This window comes from Diabrotica undecimpunctata, chromosome 4, assembly GCF_040954645.1.
Source record: "Diabrotica undecimpunctata isolate CICGRU chromosome 4, icDiaUnde3, whole genome shotgun sequence".
NCBI classification, from domain to species: Eukaryota; Metazoa; Arthropoda; class Insecta; order Coleoptera; family Chrysomelidae; genus Diabrotica; species Diabrotica undecimpunctata.
Window position 1 is genome coordinate 40,804,142 of NC_092806.1, and position 23,829 is coordinate 40,827,970.

The 23,829-nt window shown below is 33.3% G+C and overlaps 1 protein-coding gene across 2 annotated transcripts in view; it reads right to left on the reverse strand.

The window, feature by feature from the left end:
- The window catches only part of eag (potassium voltage-gated channel protein ether a go-go), a 570,041-nt gene extending 554,575 nt beyond the window's left edge, over window positions 1-15,466 (reverse strand). For both annotated transcript variants that reach the window (XM_072529377.1, XM_072529379.1), the window contains exon 1: window positions 15,388-15,466. In XM_072529377.1, coding sequence (XP_072385478.1) covers window positions 15,388-15,466 — 79 coding nt within the window. The remainder of the gene's footprint in view (window positions 1-15,387) is intronic.
- Window positions 15,467-23,829: the final 8,363 nt, after the last annotated feature.

The following is a 23,829-nucleotide window of genomic DNA, read 5'->3' on the forward strand; positions in this document are numbered from 1 at the left end:
TCCCCAATAACTATCTATGTTGGGATAGCTATATATAGACATGGACAGCGTTGTACCAATGTAATGTGTTATTTTTTCTTCAGTTGTGCTGAATGTTGTATTTATATTTTTTTCCAAAGCACAACGGTTTGTCTCATCAGCAATCAGTTTAACGATATCGTCGTTAAAAAAATAATTTAATAATTGCGTCGGTGTTTGAAGCTATTTGACTGTCCTAGAAGGGGATGAATCGCCACGAAAAGCCACCTCGTTTACATGTAAACGCATTAAGCGATTACACGAAGTCAATTTGGAAAGCTCTTTCGAGTTTTTTTGATATTATATTCAGAGCTGTAATAAAAAAGACAATATACCTAATTTTTCAATATGTTTTCTATATAATCTTACCTCCTCCAGTAAAGACACCATCATTAGGTTGAATTAATGGCCCAATACTTTCAAGAGTTGGCAATGGAGATCGAGCTTTTTGGCTAGTTTAAAACATGCATTAGTAGAAGTGGATGTAGATGGTTCCTGTACCTTTAACGATTCGGTGCTACATCATCCAAAACTAATGTTAAACAATCTGCTGGTTAATCATCTTTGCTAATATCCAGTGACAAACTTATATCAATTGCAAATGCATCAGTTGTTTCAGCTTCAAACATTTCCTGAATGCATTCGTCAATAACTTGCGTGATTTAGCTCCTGATACCTCGGATAGGTTATAAGAACTCTTAGGCTCAATACTATCATCAACATCCAACATCATCAGTCGATATCCACAATACTATCGTCACTACAATAAATGATTTCGTCGGTTTCAAAGGAATCCATAAATTCGAATAATTGTTCATCAGACAATTCTTCCAAATTGATTGTGTTTTTATGGCTACGATTTAGTCGCATCTATGACAGAAAAGTAAAACAATAAAATAATAACAGACCAGAAAAATAAGCGTGCTTCTACGCCCAAATTTTCATACCGAAGGGGATATTTTTTTTACATAAACCGGCAAGACCGTCTTGAGACGGTCTTGGTATTTATGTTTATAAAGCCTATTTGCACAATAGTTTTTACTAAAAGCATATAATATTACTGAAAAAAAAATACAGTGTACTTACCATAAAAATATCAAGTTGATAAGTTTGATCTAAACGTGTTTGATGATTTAAAAATGATGTTTATAAAGAAATAATTTTAACTGTCACTTTATGGGATGTTAGCACTTGACTAACAATAAGAACGCAATTTGTATAGAATAAGGTCTATTAAGGATTTTTAAAGTTGGACGTCGTTACTGTGGCCACAGTATAAAGAGGTTACACCTCTGGAACCTCTTTATACTGTGCTGTGGTAGCAAAAACCATTCGGTATAAGTTTTATGAGCTAAAATACAAAGACCGTCTTAAGACGGTCTTGCCTGTTAGAGGGTTAAGGAACAGACAAGGGGGAAGGACGGAATGGCAAATAAACTATAAAAATATTGTAAATGTCATTTTGGGCAACATGCGTTTTATTGCGGATTCACGTTGTAAATGCCATGATTTATACTGGTGAATAAGATTGTTCGACCACTCCTATCCCAAGCGGTGAAAAAATGAATCAGAAGTTGTTGTGCAAGTCATAACGTTGTAAGCACTAATATGCAACTACCTGCGGCCACAGCCCCATTGTGAGTCTGGTGTTCAGTTCATGCGTTTGAGGTTATAGTTTATGCTCTAGTTTTGAAAGTTCTAATTTGTGTATATTAGTGCTAGTGTAACGAACTTAGTATGCACGTTCTGTGTAAAAAGTGCCGGCTTCTTTAATGAAGGTGAAATGGTAGATGGTTTTTCAACAACTTTTGGAAAAGCAAGGTAAATTTTACCCAATATAAAATGCAGCATAGAGCATAGCTGAAATCTAGGCCAACGAATAATTCGACACCTAATAAGAGTCCGAAGAACATCCATAAGTAGACTATTGTGCTTTCTTTTTCTTTAAAAAACCTAGGTTTCGGTAAAGCGCTAAGGCCTTTAAGAAAATAAAAAATATACAATATGACTGAACAAATTTCCCATTAATCCGCAGTTTTTAGTAGTTTTATTCAATCATTTTTGCAATAAATCGTTTATACAGATTGGATTTGACTAAGTTCTAATATTGCATTTAAAAATAGTATTCAGTAAATAAGTTAGTATTAACATTAAAATTCAACTATAACTAACCTAACTAAAACCTTTAGGGTTTAAGGATAGAATAGAATTGTCCAGTCCTATCGTATAAATAGGTTGGTACCAATCCTTAGGGTATATAAATGTTTATTTCTTTATGTAGGTATTTATTGATTGAAATACGTTATGTCATTTTACCTAATCTACACAAGAATTTGTTATATTATTTTATATTAAACCGACTTTCATAATTTATTGGATTTTATTTCTAGACATAGTTTGTTGTTATATTTACAGGTTGTCCTATTAGAATATAAAAATTTATATTCAATAATACAGGGTTTCTCAGGGTACCTAGTGATCCGTTAACATTACCAGTTGGTCGTAATTACTGAAACTCTGGGTGGTCCACTAAATCGAAGGGTCTTCAAGCGAAGAAGTAAAAATCGCAAGGAACTGTGGGACAGTGAAGTTTTTTTCTGGGTTTAGAATTATACTAATCACCGGGGTTGGCTTGGTATCACTGTTCTCCCATAACAGCCTCAGATAAGAGAAGAGGTTCAAGGCAACAAGACCTGAATGTTCAATGGAATAACAAAATAATAGGGCACATAAAGAGCTTTCCGACGTATGAGAGCAATTATTGTAGGAAAAAAACTCCTTACAAACTGTTTTTATCTCCAGACCTTAATGTCAGTAGAATGTACAAATCATTTTTGACTAAGTATGCCCCCAACCACGTAGGAAAGCCCCCTGTTTCCAGACAGTGGTATCACGAAATTTTTTTATCCAAGTTTAATCTGAGCTTTCAGGCTCCCAAAGTTAACACTTGCTCAACCTGTGACTCCCTTTTGTTTCAAATTAAATCTGGAGATGTTTCAGCAAAAGTTCAACGAGAACTACATCATCGGAAAGCGGAAGCCGCTTTCACTTTAATGAGTAGCGATGAAAATAATGCTAAAAATTCAGATGCTTATGTTGTAACGTTTGACCTACAGCAACAGATGTATATTCCGCAACTGACCCATTCTGACATGTATTACTCCCAACAAGTTGCCTGCTGAAACTTTGGCATTCACAACAGTGTAACTGGGGTTGGTTGTATGTGTTTGTGGACAGAAAACTACGGTGGAAGGGGATCACAAGAAATTTCCTCTTGCTTATATAAATATCTCATTATGGCCAATCTAGGTGGAAGAGAAAAGCTTGTCAGACAATTGCGGGGGGCAGAATAAGAACTAGTTTATGTTAGCAATGTATCTTGTTCTTATAGGCAACAATTATTTTTCTGAAGTTGTCCACAACCTCCCAGTAAAAGAACACACTTTTTTAAGTTGCGATCGAGATTTCGCTCTCATTGAAAAGCGAAAGAAAGTATGCAAGGCATATACAGTAAAGGACATTGCAGCAGTTATAACAAGTGCAGCCCACAAAAATCCCTTCATGTGCATGATTTTGGGGGAGTTCTACGACTTCAAAACAGTAGCCCAGGTTTTTCTGAACACAAAGAAGCTTGGTATATCGTCTGCTACACGGCTACGCCTAACAGAATCAAAGTTTGGCACAGTACAAGTAGCTAAAGGATATGGTGACTTAAGTGAATGAAGCGAGGGGGTTAACATTCTGAAACATGAAGTCACTATTGATGATTTCAAGGACATTGTTTTGCCTGTAAACCGTACACGATTTAGTCTTCCTGAAAAGAAAAAGGCAGATATCGTGAATATGATGCCTTATCTGTTGCCAGAAGCTCGTGAATACTTTCAAGAAATTCTAGCACAAACTCCAGGTAACCAAAACCAAGAGAACCCAGTAATTAACATAGGAGAATGACATTTTTAACCAACTTGTCTTGCATGTTATTATAATAACTTGTTTTTGTCTAATTTGTATATTCAGTTAAAAACATGAATATTTTGAAGTTTGAATTATTACTTGCACAGCTGCTACAACCTTTTGACTTGCACATATCATGGCATATACAACATTTTGGAAATGCACCAGATTTTAAACATGTTTTCAAGACAGTAAATTAAATGATAAATTTTTGCAAAAATTTGGTAACATTTTTATCAACTTCATACAGTTGAATAATATTATTTTACTGTTCATATGTTTTTTTTGTCTCCTGTAAAATTTTGTTTTTGGCATTTACAACGTTTTGGAAATGCACGCATCATATAAAATATCCAAACAGTGAAAATAAGCGTACCAATCTTAACGTATAAAAAAAGGTGACAAAAGAGTACTGTAAAAATATATAGAAATAATCATACCAAATACCACGCTGAAACCAACGACACAATTTTAACCAAATTAAATAAATGAAGGAATATCACTTGACAATGAACAGCAAGGCATCCGAAGCGAAAGATCATGTACAGACGTAGTATTTGTTAGAAGACAAATTACGGAAAGACTTATTAAATAGTCTAACTTAGTAAATTATTTCATTTACTGAGTTAACCCTGAACTGGTGAGGTGGTGCCATACACGACCCCACCTCTACCAAATATTGGTGATATCTCAAGGTTACGGTTATCTATCGCCAGACGCGTTTAGGAATGCTTCGTTCAAGCAGTTTTATGAGAACTGTTGCAAGAAGAGCGTCTTGTGAATTATTATTTTACTTGTATTTCGTGTTAACTATTTGCTGGGGTACGTAAAGGCACCACATCACCGTAAGTGTAGTTTTTTTATTTTGTAGATATTTATGTAATTACTGTTTTTTGTAGAATATGGCTAGTGAGTCATCAAAAAAAGTATCCTACAACGATCCCAACTTTGAGGAGACTGTTATGAAGTGATTTAGCGATTTAGATAGCGATACAGAAGAGAAAATGTAGCAGAATTATACGACTCTAATTCCGACACAGAGCAAAGCGAAGGAAGTAATGATGAGGATATAACGGTGATGGAACAGTCCTCTTCTGAGAGTAGTGAAGAAGAACAATTAACTAATGAAAGAAGAGCCTTTTATCGGAGGAACAGATACAAATGGACAAGGGAACCTGCTCAGAGAACTCATAAAAAACTCCTGCTGCAAATCTAGTCAGGCAACTTGCTAATCTCAAAGGTAGTGCGAGGGTTTTAGAAAATCCAAAACCACTAACTCTTTAGCAGTGTATCTTTACAGACGATGTTCTCTTTAAAATAATGAGAAGGACAAATGAAAAACTGGCACTTGCAGCAATAAAATACAAGGACCAACAAAAAACTGAATTAGTTGATGTTGACATGGTAGAACTAAAAGCGTTCTTTGACATTTTGTTTTTTTCATCTATTTTTAAATTGAACCACGAAGACCTTGATAGTCTTTATGCCACAGACGAAACTGGGAGGGACATTCTTCGGTGTACAATTGCACAAAAATGGGTTCAAGTTTTGTTGACATGTTTAGGATTCGATTGTGCTGATAGTCGAAAAGAAAGAGAGAAGACAGATAAGACAGCAGCAATATCATGGATTTTCGGTAGAATTGTTGAAAACTCTAAAGAAAACTAATGATTTGGCTTGTATTGACGAAATGCTTATTGGCTTTCGAGGCAGATGTAGATTTAAAGTATACATGCCCAATAAGTCTAATAAATATAGCATCAAAATTATGGCCTTGTGTGACGCCCGTACATTATATCTATTCAACGCGTATATTTATTCGGGAAGCGGTAGTGATAGTCAAGAACTAGATGAAAAGCAATTATCAGTTTCAACTCAAGCTGTTTTGCAGTTATGTAAACCGATCTATGGTTCTAATCGAAATTATAACTACAGATAACTGGTTCAGCTCCATTCAAGTTGTTGATAAATTATTAGAGAAAAAGTTAACTTACGTTGGAACGCTAAAAAAGAATAAAAGGGAGATACCTATTGAATTCTTGCCGTCAAAAAATAGAGCTGAAAACTCATCCTTATATGGATTTACATCTAATAAAACACTTTTGTCATATGTTCCAAAAAAAGAAAAATGCAGTTATAATGATTTCTCCCATGCATAGAAACATGGCTACTGATGCTGACACTGGAAAAGAAGAAATATTGTCCTTTTATAACTCCACTAAAGGTGGGGTTGACAGTCTGGACCAAAAATGTGCTACTTTTTCGACAAGCACACGAACTCGAAGGTGGCCAATGGCGATTTTTTTGCAGCTTCTGAACAATTCTTCGGTGAATTCATATGTTTTATCTACATGCACAAAAAATACTGAAAACAAATCTAGATTTCAGTTTATCAAAGATCTTGCATTTTCCCTCGTAAAACCTCAACTTTTTAGAAGAATCAAGAACACACGGGTGTCACGAGAACTCCGAATTTCCATAGAAAAAATCTTGCGAATTCCGTTGTCCATTGCTATGGATGAAAATATTTTAAACAAAAGAAAACGCCGTGGAAAGTGTCCCAGGTCCAAAGACAAGAAAACTATATTCTCTTGTAAATTTTGTAATACGCCAATATGTGCGGAATGTACAGAAAAAATATGCAAGGATTGTTGTGAACAATAAATTTGGTCCAATAAATCAAGTGTCATTTCTTAATAAATATTATTTTTTATAATTGTTTTTAACTTTTTTTATACGAATATACTTTCATTTTTTAATTTTTGAAGTTAAGCTGTTAAAATTTTCAACAAATTTGTTTTAGTTAGTAATAAAGTATATATTTGTCAAAATAAAGGGTTTTATTCAGAATGTGTTAAATAATCATGTAATAATCAAGTTAGCTCTTTAAAATGTAATATTTTTGTATTTGTAGTTTAAAGTAATATTTAAATACACAATATGTAATCAATTATTCAATTTATAAAAAAATAATCTGATAAACATTATTTTAAAAATGGGGTCGGCTAAGGCACCACGTCACCAAGTACGCAACATATTATGCACCTCACCAGTTAAGGGTTAAGACCATTTTTGCTAACACTAGACAAACTACAAAATAATTATTATTTTTAAATCAAAGTAAAAGATTTATATATTTATCCAGTTTTTAAATAAAATTTTAAAAGATAAAAATACATGACAAAAAAAAACAAAATGAGGAAGACGTGTGATTCCATAAAAACGAAATATTTAAAACTGTTCTCGTATATTTTCAGAAACAACCTCTATGATTAATAAGATAAATAGACACACAAGAAAGTAACAAGTCTAGCCTATGGACTCTATAGTTCTATAATAGTTCTTAATTTCCATATCTAATTTATGACAATGATATGAAAAATAAATCGAGAGCACAGACAAAACAAAATCTTGCTGAATTAATGCCACCCATCAAATATTCAGTTATTCAGAAAAAAAACAGCAATGAGGAAGCAATAGATGATAAACTATTGTGAGTAAAATGTGGGTCATAAAACAAAACCCCGTGTTGAGTATATATCCCCCGTCAGTCATTTGTAGAAATATCCCCACTTTGAAAGGACGACGACTCGAGAAAAGAGAAAGACAAATAAAAGGAACATTCTCGTTACATAACGATATTGGGATACTAGAAGAGGATAAATATCGAGGATACACTTAGGATATTGAGCAAATAGCTTAACCTGTATTTTTTGAGCCGGAAAACTTTGGATAAATATTTATTTTCCAGATACGCCGGGTTACACTCGTATTTGGCCATTCTCACAGCTGGAAACGATTCGATTTACTTTTCAAATAAGAAATTGTACCATAAAATTGGTAAGTTATATCTTTGAAGGTGTCGAGAAACAATATTTTCCGAAAAAAATATACAATTTTCGTTTTTTAACATAAAAATATATTTGGTAGAAAGAAGAAAATAAAATATTGTTCCTGTATTACGTCAATGTTTAAAAAGGGTAAAGAAATAAAAAAAACCAATATGTTGGCAAATATTGTCACTTATCATGTACAGTCTTTAACAGAAAAATTTTGATGTCCAGAAATAAAAATGCAACTGTCCAAACGCAACGAAATAATAGTAATTTACGTAACAAGGTCCGAAAGTGATGACGACAATTTTACGGGATGAGTAGGAAGTTTCCAGTACGAGACGGACGCCACGTTTTTAACATTTCATCCCACTGTGAGTTTGCTTTTGTGTATTTATTTAGTTTAATTGTATATGGAGTGTCTCTTATCTAGTTTTAACCCACGAATTATCATACTAATTGAGAATATATCAGCTCTAATAGAATATTAGAAGGTCAGAGAGACACCGTCTCTCTGATTCTTAAACTATCTTGTGTGTCACTCAGCTAGTCGCTTTAATTGTTGTATGGCAGTTGAAGCACTACGCTACAGTAACTTTAGCCATTTCCAACTAAACGTCTTGTTTGAAAATGAGTGCTAGTTGGCAAGCGATTTGAAGCAGAACTAGATGGGAATAAACACAAACGATATTAAGTAGAAAACAAAACCGGCAGACGAGAGGCACAATTAATAAAATAAATTTACTAATGTTTGTATTTTGAGAACGATTTCCAAAATGGAAATTGAAACGTCAATAAACGTACTTTAACCTTTAATTGTGGCTTGTTCTCATTTAAATAGTAATTGCTCTAACATGCCACAAGAAAATAGCTTCAGAACAATATTAATAAAATGAATTTAATAAGGATGTGGAAATAATTAAATGAGAATTCAGCCAAATCTAGTTAAATAAAAGTATGAAAACAGTCGTCTGGTGAGTAAATTTTTGTAGAGTTTAAATATGTATTATTTATTTTATTTGATAATAATTCAAATTTAGTGAAGCTAATGCTAGAAATTTATTACTCAATAAGTAATAATATGTAGGAACCACATTATTTATTTTATTTGATAATAATTCAAATTTAGTGAAGCTAATGCTAGAAATTTATTACTCAATAAGTAATAATATGTAGGAACCACATTATTTATTTTATTTGATAATAATTCAAATTTAGTGAAGCTAATGCTAGAAATTTATTACTCAAATATTATTTTCGATTTTATTGTGTGAAGTGATTATTTCATATGCGTGGAAGAGTACCGTTCAGTATCTTGATAAACCGGTCTGTTTCACCTTGTATCCACGGAAAAAATTTCTAGATACTTATAAGAACTTCTTTTTAGTCGTACCTAGTAAATAGAAAAAACACAAGTGAAGTTATATAAAATAAACCTCTGGAACAACAAAAAAATAAGGAAATTGGAAAGTAAATCTTACCGATCACCCATTTTCATAAGGAAATCTTATTGATGTAAGTGGCCTACAAAATACCATCAATTGGGAGCCGTAAATCGCTTATGGTCGGTATTGAGCTGTGTAGCAAGTATTCCCTATCTAGAGTTGCATAAAGATAAGTGTCTCTACTTCATTCTTATGTACTGTACATTTGGTTATACAACGTAAATATTTTAACGTCAGTGTTAGTAACTAATCTATTTGAAGTTTAAATTTTTCTACTTTAGTTCGAATCAACCATAAAGATTTAAATCAACTTTATCTTTTAATTTCACTTAATATCCACCGTTTTATTTATATAATTGAATTAATACATTACACGATATTGTTTTGCATCACCGAATGCATGTAAAGGGGTATAAGTACTTATCGACATAAGCATTGGCATTTAAAGAAAAAATTGTTATTAAACTACATTCATTTTACATATTCCCAATTGTCAATAGAAGCACTTGAAAACCAAACAGGGTCGTACTGATGTGTATCATATGATTTTCAAAAATATTTACTTTTGAAACTATTAGTGTAAGAATTTCTTGAAATTTAATCATTAAATCACAATTAAACTAACTCTAAAAAATAACACACAATATATTAACTTAAAAATCAACACGATACAATTTGAATTTAAACATGCGGGCAAGTTTGGATCTGTAACATGAGAATCTGTCTGGCTTAAGGCAATAAATTATATTGAATAGCCTCTTGACGAATGAGACGGCGAATATCAACACGTGCTTGTGTTGACAGATGGAAATTTTCTAAACGAATGAATTTTAAGCTAATTAAGTGTTGTTATAACTATAATTTTTCATGGTACAACCATGTATGCTCTCATTCAAAAGCACTCGAAATTTTGTGTCTGTATCTTGTTCAAGTTTTAATATAAAATCACTCCAATTTTCCGTTTGTATATTTTTAAAAAAAATTTTAATTTAAAACAAAAGGAGGTTTATAAAAAAAAGTATATTCTATATTTTACATTTTCTATACATTATATATTATATAATCAAGCCATTTTTTTACATTTTTCTATAATAAAACCACATATTGTACATATTGCGTTTTACTTTACCTACACCTGGTATCTCTCAGCTACTTGTTTTTTAAATAGTTTTTAGGATTAAATCATACTTTTATTGTTTATCACTATACTTTCTAGCACGCCCACTTTAATATCAACGGAGTAGAAGTTCCAACAGACCTTTACTTCTGGCGGCCATCCTTTTTTTGTTATCAACTCCTTTCCTCTTCAGTGATCTTCGGTTTTATCTGTTGTTTCTTTATCATCATCTACTTTCTTCTAGCATAGCACGAAAAGCCAGCCGATCTCCATTCCCTGAATATTTACGTCTCATCCTCTTATTATTCTCTATCTCTCTCGCTCTCACTTACTAAATTTTAGTTAACCAGCTTGACCATCCGGTCACTTAAATTCGCTTCCAATTAATATCACTTTGCATCTAATTTCTTCCGATTTTCTTTATCTCTCGTTTGATCAAATTGTTAAGCCTGGGTTTTATATCTCTTTTTTTTTTTCTTTCGCCAATCCGGTCTTTTATCTTTATTACCAAAAATAACCTTATAAACTCAAGTTATAAGGTTATAAAAGCATCAAAAAAGGCATTACTAATATCAAACTATCTGAGAAATGTCGTTTTTTTTTTCAAATAGGTACTGTAACCGCAGATGGGACCTTTTCAGTAATTATTCGGCAAGCGCATCAAAAAAAAATTAAAAAAAATTGGTAAAAGTCTTTGGTTTTGAATTTTATAACTAAGCAAATACTTATAGAACTCTTTTATTTATTAAATATGTCAAATAAGACTTAGTAAGTACATGCCGATTTCGCCAATATTAGAATCAAGGATATGTATACTAAGCATCATGTTATTCCCATGGTAACATAGCTAAATACCTGGGCATTACACTAGATGCTAGATTAATATAGATACCACATGTAAAAAGGGTTAAAAACAATGATTACCAGAAAAGTTTTACGAAAGAAATATAACATGATTTTTATGGTCAGTAAAAGGAAATATGGTCCTTTATTAGATGTCAAAGAACTGAGGTAAATAAACTGATAGAATCAAAATAGGTTAAACATGATAGATGGATTGATTATCTAAAAACGATCTACAAAGAAAGTACAAATAATATTAGAACAAGAAACATCAGAAATTAGCACAAATAAATAAGTTAGTATAAATAAACTACAGGTTCGAAAACACCTAAAAAGCTGAAAAACAGAAAAGCTGCAACTAAAGACGGAACACCAAATGAATAACTAAAATATTGTGTAGCAGAACAATAATTAACAATAATATTTAACAAAATTACAAAGCACCATAACATACCGGAAGAATAAAGAACTAGCGAACTAATTCTACTATTTAAAAACAGAGATAAAAAAAACACCAGAAAACTGCAGAAGCATAATCTTAAATACTTTCCTAAAACTTACAACTAAAATTTTGGCAGATGGACACAAAGCAAATTACTGAGAAATCACTAGGGTATAATAGGCTAGCATTTTTGTTTCTAGAAGATTTAAAAAACACATATAACAGAGTCAGACTCAAAGACGTATCACAAGACTGTCACTAAGGAACATGTGGTATACACATGATATACACTGCAAAGTGAGATCCACATGTCCGAAGATCGAACCGGTCATGTTATCTGACTGGTACTTATCTGACCCCCAGGCTTTTCCTTTACCCCTCCTCAGCGTGTGACTTACGTGAGGAGGCTTATGATCTCAAAGTTACTTTGGATGTCCTGGGTAAGGACCCAGGAGTCTTGAGAGTCTTTGGGTATCATTTCTGGTATTTAAATTTTTTGTATGTTTTTCGATCTCTATGGCTTCCCTGATTATACCTTTGGCTTTATTTTCGATGTTGGCTAGCATTGTTGTTCCATTTAAGTTTATTTTGTGTCCTGTGTTTATGGCATGTTGTGCTAGGGATGAAGTCTTCTCTTCTCTTTCGATGGCGTTTCGATGTTCTTCGCGTCTAACTTGTATCCTTCGATTTATCTGTTCGATGTATGATTTATCGCACGGTCCTCACACGGAATTCTGTATACACCTTTGATTTTCTAATGCAACTTTTGTTTTTGCCGATGATAACATGGTTGCGATTTTTCTGTCGGTGTTAAAAATAGTCTCTATTTTGTTTTTTTATTGCCGAAACGTAGCCAAAAAAATGGTTTTTCAAAAAACCAAAACTACTTAACGCGGAGTCAAACCCGGAAAACAACTGAAATTACATATAGCTCCCGCGGAAATTAAATCCCAAATCCAATATATATATATATATATATATATATATATATATATATATATATATATATATATATATTCTCTTGGAAAGGGTTTTAGGGACTAGGTGAGTAGGTGAGTATTAATATATATTGTGTTTCAAAAAGGTTTGTCATAAATTAAATCACGCATTCCGGGGATAAAAATAAATTAATTTAATCCAACTTACCATAGTACAAAAGTGTACACAAAAAAAATTACAGCGCTCTGAAGTTACAAAATAAAAATTATTATTTTGCATTATCTAAACTACTTGACATTTTGTGGATAAAAATGGACACGTTACTTTCTTGTTCTAAAAGCATTTTCATACAAAAGAAACAATAAAATCTAAATAGCTAAAAATAATAGAAAATAACTAGGTTCAAAAAAAGGTGAGAAATTTTTATCAAGGAGTGAAAAACACACGGGTGACATACAATAAAAGTACAATGTTTTGCCGAAATAAAGATGGTATGTTACCAGGAGACAATAGAGAAAATTTAAACGGATTGACAGAGTATTTCGATTAATTGGTTATCGATAATGACCAAACAGGAAGAAGATACAACAACTAACACAAGAAACACAAGAACAACTAACAAAAGAAACAATAAACCAGCAGGTAATAGAAGTGATAAGAGACTTAAAAAATAATAAAAGTGGAGGAGAAAGCGGAGTGCCAGCAGAAATATTAAAAAATATTTTGTTGCGGTTGGAGATATACCGCAACAAAATATAGCTCGACTTATTATAAAAATTTGGAAAAAGAAAAAATGCCAGAGCGATAGAACACAGCACTCATCTACCCAATTTACGAAAACAGAAAGGTGATAAAACTGTCTGTAAAAATTAGAGAATAATCTCACTATTAAGAAAGTATTAGCAAAAATTATACGAAGTAGATTAGAAACCTACGAAACAGAGCTAATAGGAGAACATCAGGCTGGTTTCAGACAGGGAAGAACAACAACTGATGAAATTTTTATATTTAGGTTATTACAAATCAACAGTTATGAACAAAATCTAGGTTTGCATATGCCTTTTATTGATTTTAAACAGGCCTACGATTCCACCTCTCGAAACGGACTATACGAAGCAATGAGATCACTAAGAATATAGAATATGTTAATAAAGTCATGATAGAAGGAAGTCTTTCAAATACGTTTAACTTTAATAGAGGATTACCTATTTAACATTAATATTTAACAGGGAGATCCCGTGTCAATAGACTTATTTTACCTAGTACTAGAAAAAAGAATTAGCGGAAAGAAGATCCAGCAAGCGGCACGATTCTTAACAGAAGACAACAATGAATAGGCTTCTCGTATGACTTGGTATTTCAGACACGTTCAAAAATATAATTTTGACAATTTTTTACAAAATTTAAAGAAGAAGCTAGAAATATGGCCTGAATATAAATAAAAGAAAAAACAGAGTATATGGAAATGATAGCGAAATGCAGAAGAAAATACATGGATCACTCTAAGAACGAATGATGCAGATTATAAGTTTGAAAGACAGCAAAGCAGTAGGATTATTAAACGCAGTATTAAAGTCAAAAAACATGTACACAGCAGCCAAGATTCAAGCTTATGAAACAATAGTGAGACCAACATTATTGGTTGCATGTGAAACTTGGACAGTGAATCAAAAAGACGAAAACAAATTAGAGATTTGGAAGAGGAAAATCCTGAAAAAACTTTTTGATGGGATAAAGGAGGCTAATGGGGAATGGCGCAGAAAATAAACCAGGAGTTAATGGAGATTTATAAGAGACCAAAAATAACGCAGAAAATCATAGCACACAGAGTTAGATGGTTGGGACATGTTTTACGAATGCCTTAAGAAAGAAACGTCTTAAGCGTCCTGGGAATGAGGCCAAGAACAAAGGAGAAAAAACAGAGGGAGATCACACAGGAAGTAGTGTGATGCCGTCTGGACCGACATAAAAAAATGGGTACAAGCGACTGGAAAGTGCAAGCAAAGCACCGTAAAAAGTGGAAATAACTAGTTCAAGACTAGACTATCGAGGCCGAGGGCCCCGTAGGCCTGTAATGCTTATATATATATATATATATATATATATATATATATATATATATATATATATATATATATATATATATATTGATAAGCAAATGGTTTATAATTAGATATAATAGCTATTAATATTTTTCGTAAAAATATTTTACAAACTTTTACATAAGCGACCAAGCAGTATTTTTTCCGTTGTGTGCCAATCAAGAAGTTTTACAAGATTTTGCCTACTTAGTGTCATTTACCCCTGCAAACATTTGTTATGTAGATTATTTATTGATTTGAATTGAGATTTACGTGCTACCTTTAGTACCCCATAAATTAGCCCTTTTTTATTTGGTAGTCAGATGGTTCTTAACTTCGTTCATAGCTGCATTTAAAAATTTACCTAATACAAAGACAAAGACGTTACACAGGAAGTCATCTTTGGAAACCCGTGAAATTTTTTATAATTTTTATTATAATTATATTTACATCGTTTTCTCTAGTTCGACTAAAACGAACGTAGGGAGGGCGGTAAATAAATTAGTATTTTGCTTATACAAGCAAATGATTTATAAATAAATTATTTAAATATAGGTAGCTTTTTAAATATTAAAAAAAAACTAAGATAAAGGATAAATTAGTAAAGGATCAAAAATTTAATCGGAAAAATACAAACTTTCAGTAATAAATTTTATGTTTTACCATATTGGCAGATTTGGAACAGCCACAATTTTAATGTTATTAACATACTTACGTTGAGAATTTGATCTTCTTATTATATTTTCCAAGAAAGTGTTCTGCGGAGCGACAAGCCCCCTTCTTCCCCCTGGCATGTCGTTGGTCTGTCGAAAAACTTCTACGGAAATATTAGAAAACTAACCCACACTTCATAACAATTTGTCTCGGCGTATCAAAAGTCCGCGAAAACTCGCGAAAAATGTATAACCTTAACCCGAATCTCTATGACGGCTCTTTCTGTACATTTTCTGCGAAAAAATCCTTTGATTAAGTCCCTTTTGTGCATTCTTAAAATTTAAAAATCTATCACTAACCTAGCGATGGTTACGATCTAGTTCAAGAAAATTGTTAGGGTGAATTTTCCGCCGTTTTCATGGTATCCAAAACGTCTGTGGTCGCGGGGTAAATCGTTTCGCTGAGAATTGTGTCATGTAACTAACGGGGTAAACACGAGACCGAAACCGGTGGGGAAAAGCCGACTAAAGGAAAATCGAAAGACGACGCTAGCGCCAGCTGCGAAGACGCAACGGCATTTTCCGGAACTAATAGTGGAAATCGGATTTTGGAGCAGGACGGGCAAACCTATAGTTGAGGAGCGAAACGTATTTTAAGTGTAGACCCCCAGTGAACTTTTGAACTGATATTTTTTTATTATTGATGAACGTTTTTGGTTTAGGATCTACAATAAAACGAGGAAAAGTTACGTAGTATGTTGTTGACGTGAAATTTGAATATTGTTGGAAAAGGTTTTCCGAGGTTTATTGTGAAGGTCTATAGATAAAAATTGGATAGGTATCTGAAATAAGTTGAAAGAACTTTGTTTGGGAACTGCACGTGTTGGTAAAGAGTGTTCGTATATTTTTGTGAGTGGGTGTTTTTGATCATATTGAAAATCAGTCTGAAACATATGCCATTGTGGTAATAAATGACGTCGAAAGAAAAACAATAACAGAAAATATAGGCTAGTGATTACAAGGAGAAATACATAAATTTATACACATTTTTCTAGAGTAATTCATATATAATGTGTATTCTTTCTATAATTATGTTATGCGACCAAACGTTTTATGTATATTCTACGAAGCAACTAATTATTTTGATTATTGGCCAGATATATAATTTGGCAGTTTATTCCCGCCACATTCATAAGTGAATAAAAAATCATCATTGGTCATCTCCGGATATTTCGAGCTACATTATTCGTGGCACAATGTTCGTTAACGGTGTCGATCCCACCTTTCATTGAATTATAAAATATTATAAACTTTGACTGTCATAACAGAAAACGGAGGTACAGAAGACGATATTCGTATGAGGATACGAAAAGCTCAACAAGCTTTCAGCACGCTCAACCCTGTTTGGAGATCTGGCGAGTATACTACAAGGACAAAGATCCGAATATTCCGATCAAATGTCATGTCTGTTCTACTCTACGGATGTGAAACCTGGAAAGTGACAAACACCCTCACAGACAAACTGCAGGTCTTTGTTAACAAATGTCTACAAAGAATTGTTCGTATATTCTGGCCTAACACCATCAGAAACGACGATCTGCTACACCTGACCGAACAAAAGAGGGTACAAAATGAAATTAAGTCCAGAAAGTGGGGTTGGATCGGTCACACACTCCAAAAAAATAGTTGCAGTATCGCAAAGACTGCCCTAGAGTGGAATCCCCAAGGGAAAAGAAAAAGAGGTCGCCCAGTACAAACTTGGAGAAGATCCATCATGGACGAGATAAGAGGCCAAGGAAAGTCTTGGAATGAGGTGAAGGCCTTAGCGCAAAATAGAACCCGATGGCGCGTTTTCACTGAAGCTCTATGCTCCACTTAGGAGTTCAAGAACCTTATATATATATATATATATATATATATATATATATATATATATATATAAATATATATATATATATATATATAAACTTTGACTTCTGTTAATTCGTCTATTTGATCATTATTGTGCATTTTGATGTCAGTATGACATTTTTTTTCTTCTTGGGTATGTAGGATATAATAATTGTAGTATTTTCTTGAAATCCAAACATACTTAAATAAACAGTTCGATGATTAGTGTTTATAAACTCCAACAGTAATTGTCTTTTTTTTATTTTTAAACTGTTTTTTCCCACTGTGTGGACTTATGTCAGATTGTGAACACGACAAAGTTTTGTAATAAGCTGTAAGGTTTCTTCCAGCACACGATATTGAATCAGTTATTATACTTGCTAATTGTGTAGGGATTTTTGCAATTTTTTACAGAAGTTGTAAACAGTTGTCTGCTAGACATCTAGACAGACGTCTGCTAGGCTAGCGCTATATGCTAGCGCATATAGCGCTAGCTTATCAGATAATTTTATTTCGCCTCCAGTTTTTAAATCATCAATTCTAAGATGTCTTAAAAAAATAAATAACGTTACTGCGATACGGTTAACGAAAACATTTTAACTCCGCTGCAATTTCGCTCCCAACGACACTAAAATATTTTTCGAAAAAACAAATTCTAACAATCAATTATGTATTTGTCCTTCTTGCCATATGTTTTACACTCGGTAAATAATAAACTTTATAAAATTGGCAGATTTTTACCATTTGCACCGGGCAGTGTTTTTCAAGACTGCTCCATCTTTACCTATAAAACTAGCAATCCGTGAAACTTTTGCTAGTATTCATCTCGCAATCATCATCATTTCCCTTTTATTCGGGGTTTGTATTTGAAATATTCCTCGATGTTATGTATTTCATCCACTGATTCAATTGTCATCAAAAAATTGTTTTGTAACAGTATCTACTTCCTCAAGCAATTAAAGTAGACGATGTTGCTCAATTTCAAAACTCATTGTGGTAAAAATAACAAATTCTACTAAGCAAAATGTAAAATAGGAGTTCGGCCCTGAATGAGGCACCGAAAGGCGTGTTTATTTTGGTCTAAACAAATTTGCAAATTTTATGCAGTAATTATAACAGTTTATTTATAAATAGTTAAGTGACAATTACATGAAACACCAGTAAGTGAACACATCATATTAGTTTTCATTAATATAACGTGATCAACCAGTTTTTGGTTAATTTTTAATTTAACAATTATCAATAAGATACGACTCAAGAAACACTATTCCAGTTTTACTACCTGTTTGATTACTAGGCAGGTCCGTATTATTTTTAAACACATGTTCCGTGTTAAAATCAAAAATGGAACCTAATATTCAGAGTCTTTCTAACATACAACAAGTATCGCAATTACAGACAAATACCAATAAAACCTATTCATCAGCAGCTTCTACACAATTTCCCTCAAAACACCAAGCAATTGTCTTCAGCGCTTTAGAAAATACTCGACTGCAAGATTACTTAATTCCTTTGGGTAACCTAATTCATCCCAAAAATATTATATTTTCTTCCCGACTATCCAATAATCGGATTTGTATGTACCTTGCAAACAAAAAAATGGTGGACGAATTCATGCAAAACCATGGACACATACAAATCCAGAACAACATTGTACAAGCTAGAAGATTAATCTCACCAGCGGAACGTATTGTTTTTTCAAATGTATGTCCAACAATACCACACAGTCTGTTAGTTGATTTTCTACAAAGTATTGGACTTAATATGGTCTCTCCTGTCACTTTTCTAAAAATCAGTTCCACCCTTCCCGAATATAATCATATTTTAAGTTTCAGAAGACAAATATATGTCAGTCCCCATAATATCTCCTTACCAGACTCATTCACCTTAGACTTCGATAATACAACATATCGGATATTCTTATCTCAAGAAACTATGGCCTGTTATAACTGCAAAAAGTCTGGACATATCGCCACCAACTGTCCCGATAAACTAGAATCAACAACAAATTTAATTGATTCTAATAACAGTCAATCTACTACTCCTCTCTCCCCTGACATCATGCCTCAACCTGCATCAACATCCATATCAAACGAACAAATTTCCGTCCAAGAAAAATTAGCAAATAATCTGAGCAATCCTAATGGTCAAGAGGAAGTTAACACCATGGAAAGCTGCAAAGTAATCAATATCGATCTTCAGCCAAAACGTAGTGTCAATGATGTTCTTACGTCTCCAGAAACAACTCATTCAGAAAAATCATTTGCCGTACCTACATCCAAACCTAGAGTCAAGAAAGTTAAAAGCAACGAGGAGCATACATGCATAAAATCAACAAAATCATATGACCTTGAGCCTGCCAAAGATTTTATCCAGATTCATTTACCCATATTTGTTCTCAATTTTGACCAATTAAATCTACTTCTAAGCAATGTTATCGGCGTGCAAGATCCTTCTAACATAATTCAAGAGTTTACTTCTGACCTTTTGGGATTAGTTCATATGTTAACTAAAGTTCATCCGCAATTAGAAGATAGATCAACCAAACGTTATATCACCTTCTTAAGAAAGAAAATCCTCCTACATTTGGGTAACGACATCTCTGAATCCGAGGGCGAGTCATCTCAGGTTAACCCGTAAATTCATATTTTTTCGTATATAATACAATTCACTAAACTACTGCAATGGAATATAGATGGATTTTTCCATCGACTTCCAACCTTACAAAAACTTATTTCTGAATTAAAATAATATGTCTCCAAGAAACAAATTTAAACCCCCAAAAAAACTATAATTCCAAATATTTTAACATTTTTAGAAAAGATAGAGTACATGACAATAATTTCTCTTCAGGTGGTGTTATGACACTTGTCAAAAAATCCTTGGTTGCAAATGTTTTTCCTGTCAATAGTAACATTGAAACTATAGTTATAGAGATCACCGCTCCCGTTCCCATTTTTATTTGTAACATTTACCTTCCATCTAGTTCTTCAGCTACATATGAAGATTTAAAAAGCCTTATCGAACAGATACCCTCTCCTCGAATCATCGTAGGTGATTTTAACGGTCATAACTTTATTTGGGGCTCTAAGCGTACTGATCACAGAGGAAAACTTTTAGAAAAGGTAATGCAGGATCTCCAATTAAATTTTCTAAATGATGGTTCACCTACACGATTTAACATCTGCACTGGAGAATCCTCCGTGATAGATTTAAGCTTCTGTGATCCAGGTCTTGCTCCGCGTCTCTCTTGGAATGTTCTCGAGTATACTTATGGTAGCGACCATCACCCTATTATCATTGAGAATCTCTCAGGTCAGCCTTGCCCGATATCCTTCTTGCCCAAATGGAATATAAATTCGGCTAAGTGGATCGATTTTGAAAATTATATAGATAAGGCTTTAGAGAGTCTTATACTGAATGATAATATAAACAATTCTTTAGGTACTTTTAATAGTGTCATCCTGCAGAGTGCGGAGCTCTTTATCGGCAAAACAAAGCCCATTAAAAATCATGTTCCTGTGCCTTGGTGGAATTCGGAGTTTAACGAAGCAGTACGTGCCAGCAAAATAGCTTTTAATAGATTTAAGAAGCATAAAACACTTGAAAATAAAATTAACTACAAAAAAATGAAGGCTAGAGCTCAACGTTTAATAAATCAAACAAAAAAATCCAGCTGGGCCCAATATGTCTCTAGCATTCACAGCTTCACTCCTGTAAGAGAAGTATGGAAGAAAATACGTAAAATTTCTGGTATAACGGAGTCATCCCCAATATCTAGTCTCAAAATAGGTAATCAAATTGTCATCTCTCCTCTTGAAATTTTTAATACATTAGCTAAAAACTACAGAGAAATGTCTTGCAATAAAAATTTTGACCCTTTATTTCTGGAAAATAAACTAGAGGCCGAAAGGTCTAACGCTCCCCTCACGTTACAAGAACTAAACAACTCACTGAACGATATAAAAGAAACAAGTCCTGGGCCTGACGATATCCCAAGTATTTTCTTAAAGCACCTACCCACTTCCGCTAAAAATCACATGCTTCAATTATTTAACTTCATTTGGCTGTGGCACCAGTACCCATCTGTTTGGTCAAAATCTATCATTCTTCCATTTCTCAAAAGCCGAAAATCTCGTCTAGACCCCAATTCCTATAGACCGATAAGCCTAACTTGTGCAATGGGCAAGCTACTAGAAAAAAATATTAACTCAAGGCTAATTTGGCATCTAGAAAATTCGAACTTACTTATAAACGAACAAAATGGTTTCCGACAAAACCGATCCGGGATAGACAACATATTAGACCTGGAAAGTGATATTCACGAATCTCTGGCAACAAAACAGCATTGTATCGCAGTATTTTTTGACTTAAGAAAAGCATTTAATACATTTTGGAGATTCAACATTTTAAAAAAGTTACAGTCATGGAACATTCGTGGAAATTGCCTTCATTTTATTAAGAACTTTCTAGAAAACAGATCTTTTCGTGTAAGAGTTAACAACTTCTATTCCGAAATGCAGGAGGAAGAAAACGGTATCCCTCAAGGCTCAATTGTTAGTCCTACACTGTTCTTAATTGCTATTAATGACATAATCAAGAACCTCAAAAAACCTTTAAAAGCACGTTTATATGCAGATGACATGGTGGTCTACGTAAAAGGCAAAGATATTAATTTAACTTCAACAATTTTGCAAACTTTCTTACAAAAACTCGAAAAGTGGTCTCGCGATACTGGTTTTCAATTCTCGGTTACAAAAACCGTTGGTATGGTATTCTCAAAAAAGAACTTCTCAAATAATCCCAATCTCAAGTTTATCAACACATCGCTATCCTTCAAATCATGTGTAAAATTCTTAGGTATGTGGTTTGATAATCAACTTACTTGGAAAGAACATATTAGACAATTAGTTTTGACTTGTCGTAAGAAACTTAACCTAATGAGAACACTGTCAAATAGATTTTGGGGCTCTGATCTCTCTACCTTACTTACAATCTACAGAACTCTAATTAGATCAAAAATTGACTATGGATCAATCGCTTACGCCCCTGCTTCCCCCACACTGTTAAAACAACTAGACTCTATTCACAACACAGCACTTAGACTCTCTCTTGGCGCATTTCGAACGTCACCGGTGGAAAGTCTATATTCTGAAAGTGGGGAGCCTTCATTATATCACCGCCGAATTTTCTTAACACTTTCACACGCAACGTCAATAGCCTCAAATGTAAACAAACCTCTATTTAATAATACGTTCACTAATAAATATATAAATCTCTTTACCAATAGTACCAAACATAAGCCTTACTATGAGCGAGTACGGTGTTACCTGAGATGCCTTAATATAGAATTCCCAATTACCTTTCCAATCAATATTAAAAGCCCCTCTCCTTGGAAAATTAATACCCCAAATTTAAATACTTGTCTAACCCAATACAACAAACATATTAACTGTCACGCAGAGATTAAGAATAATCTAGATCTAATTCTCCGTCAGCATTACGAACATTGCTATAAAATCTTTACAGATGCATCTAAGTGTGATAAAGGAGTAGGTGCTGCATTCGTTACTCCAAGCGATACATATCAATTTCGTCTTCCAACCTTCTTTTCGATTTTCTCCGCTGAGCTCTATGCAATGTTTAAAGCTATCATGCATATAAATTCTAATATTCCTAACTCTGTTATCTTAAGTGACTCACTAAGCGCCCTTCAAACCCTCAAACAGATCTATCCTAAAGGTCCCCTTGAGAAACTGATAAAACTAGAACTCATGAAGGCTCAAGAAAATTCTAGGAGTATCAGATTTATATGGATTCCATCCCACATTGGCATTGTTGGCAACGAAAGTGCGGACCAGTGCGCGAGTGAAATTGCTAAATGTGCCGATATAGAAAAAGCCGAGAATCGAAATACCGCGAGTGATATAAAAGCTTTTATAAAAAATCGAGTTTTGTGCAAGTGGAAAAACGAATGGCAATCTTCTCAAACATCACTGAAGCAAATTAAAAATGACGTTACAGCTTGGCAACCCTCAACCAGGAACAGAAGAGAACAATTGGTGATAACTAGATTACGAATTGGACACACGAGACTTACTCACTCATATTTACTGTCCAAAAGTGATCCACCTATTTGTGAAACATGTAATGTACAAATAACCGTTAACCATTTATTAATTGAATGTCATATATTTGCCAATTTTCGTCGTACATTTAACATACCTAACAGTTTAAGTAATTTATTAGGCACTAATTTTCCTGTTATTAATATCGTAAATTTCTTAAAATCTATAGGAATATTTTATAAACTATAATTTTTTAATTCTGTAGCCGCCGCTAATAACCATTATGGTGGATGCGGCTGTAATTTCTAAATAAAAAAAAATGTAAAATAATACATTATGTTTGTGTACATCAAATACATAATAAATTACCCACTATTTGTAAAATAAATTCCAAGAAACGAAAATAAAACAACAGTCGCTTAAGTTACTTAAGTGGTGGCGCCAAGTCTTATGCAACCAAATAGGCTATAACAATAAGGATAAAAATCTGTTAAAAGTTCTCGGCTTTTGCACACTACTATGTGATTAAGGAATTCATATCTTGTG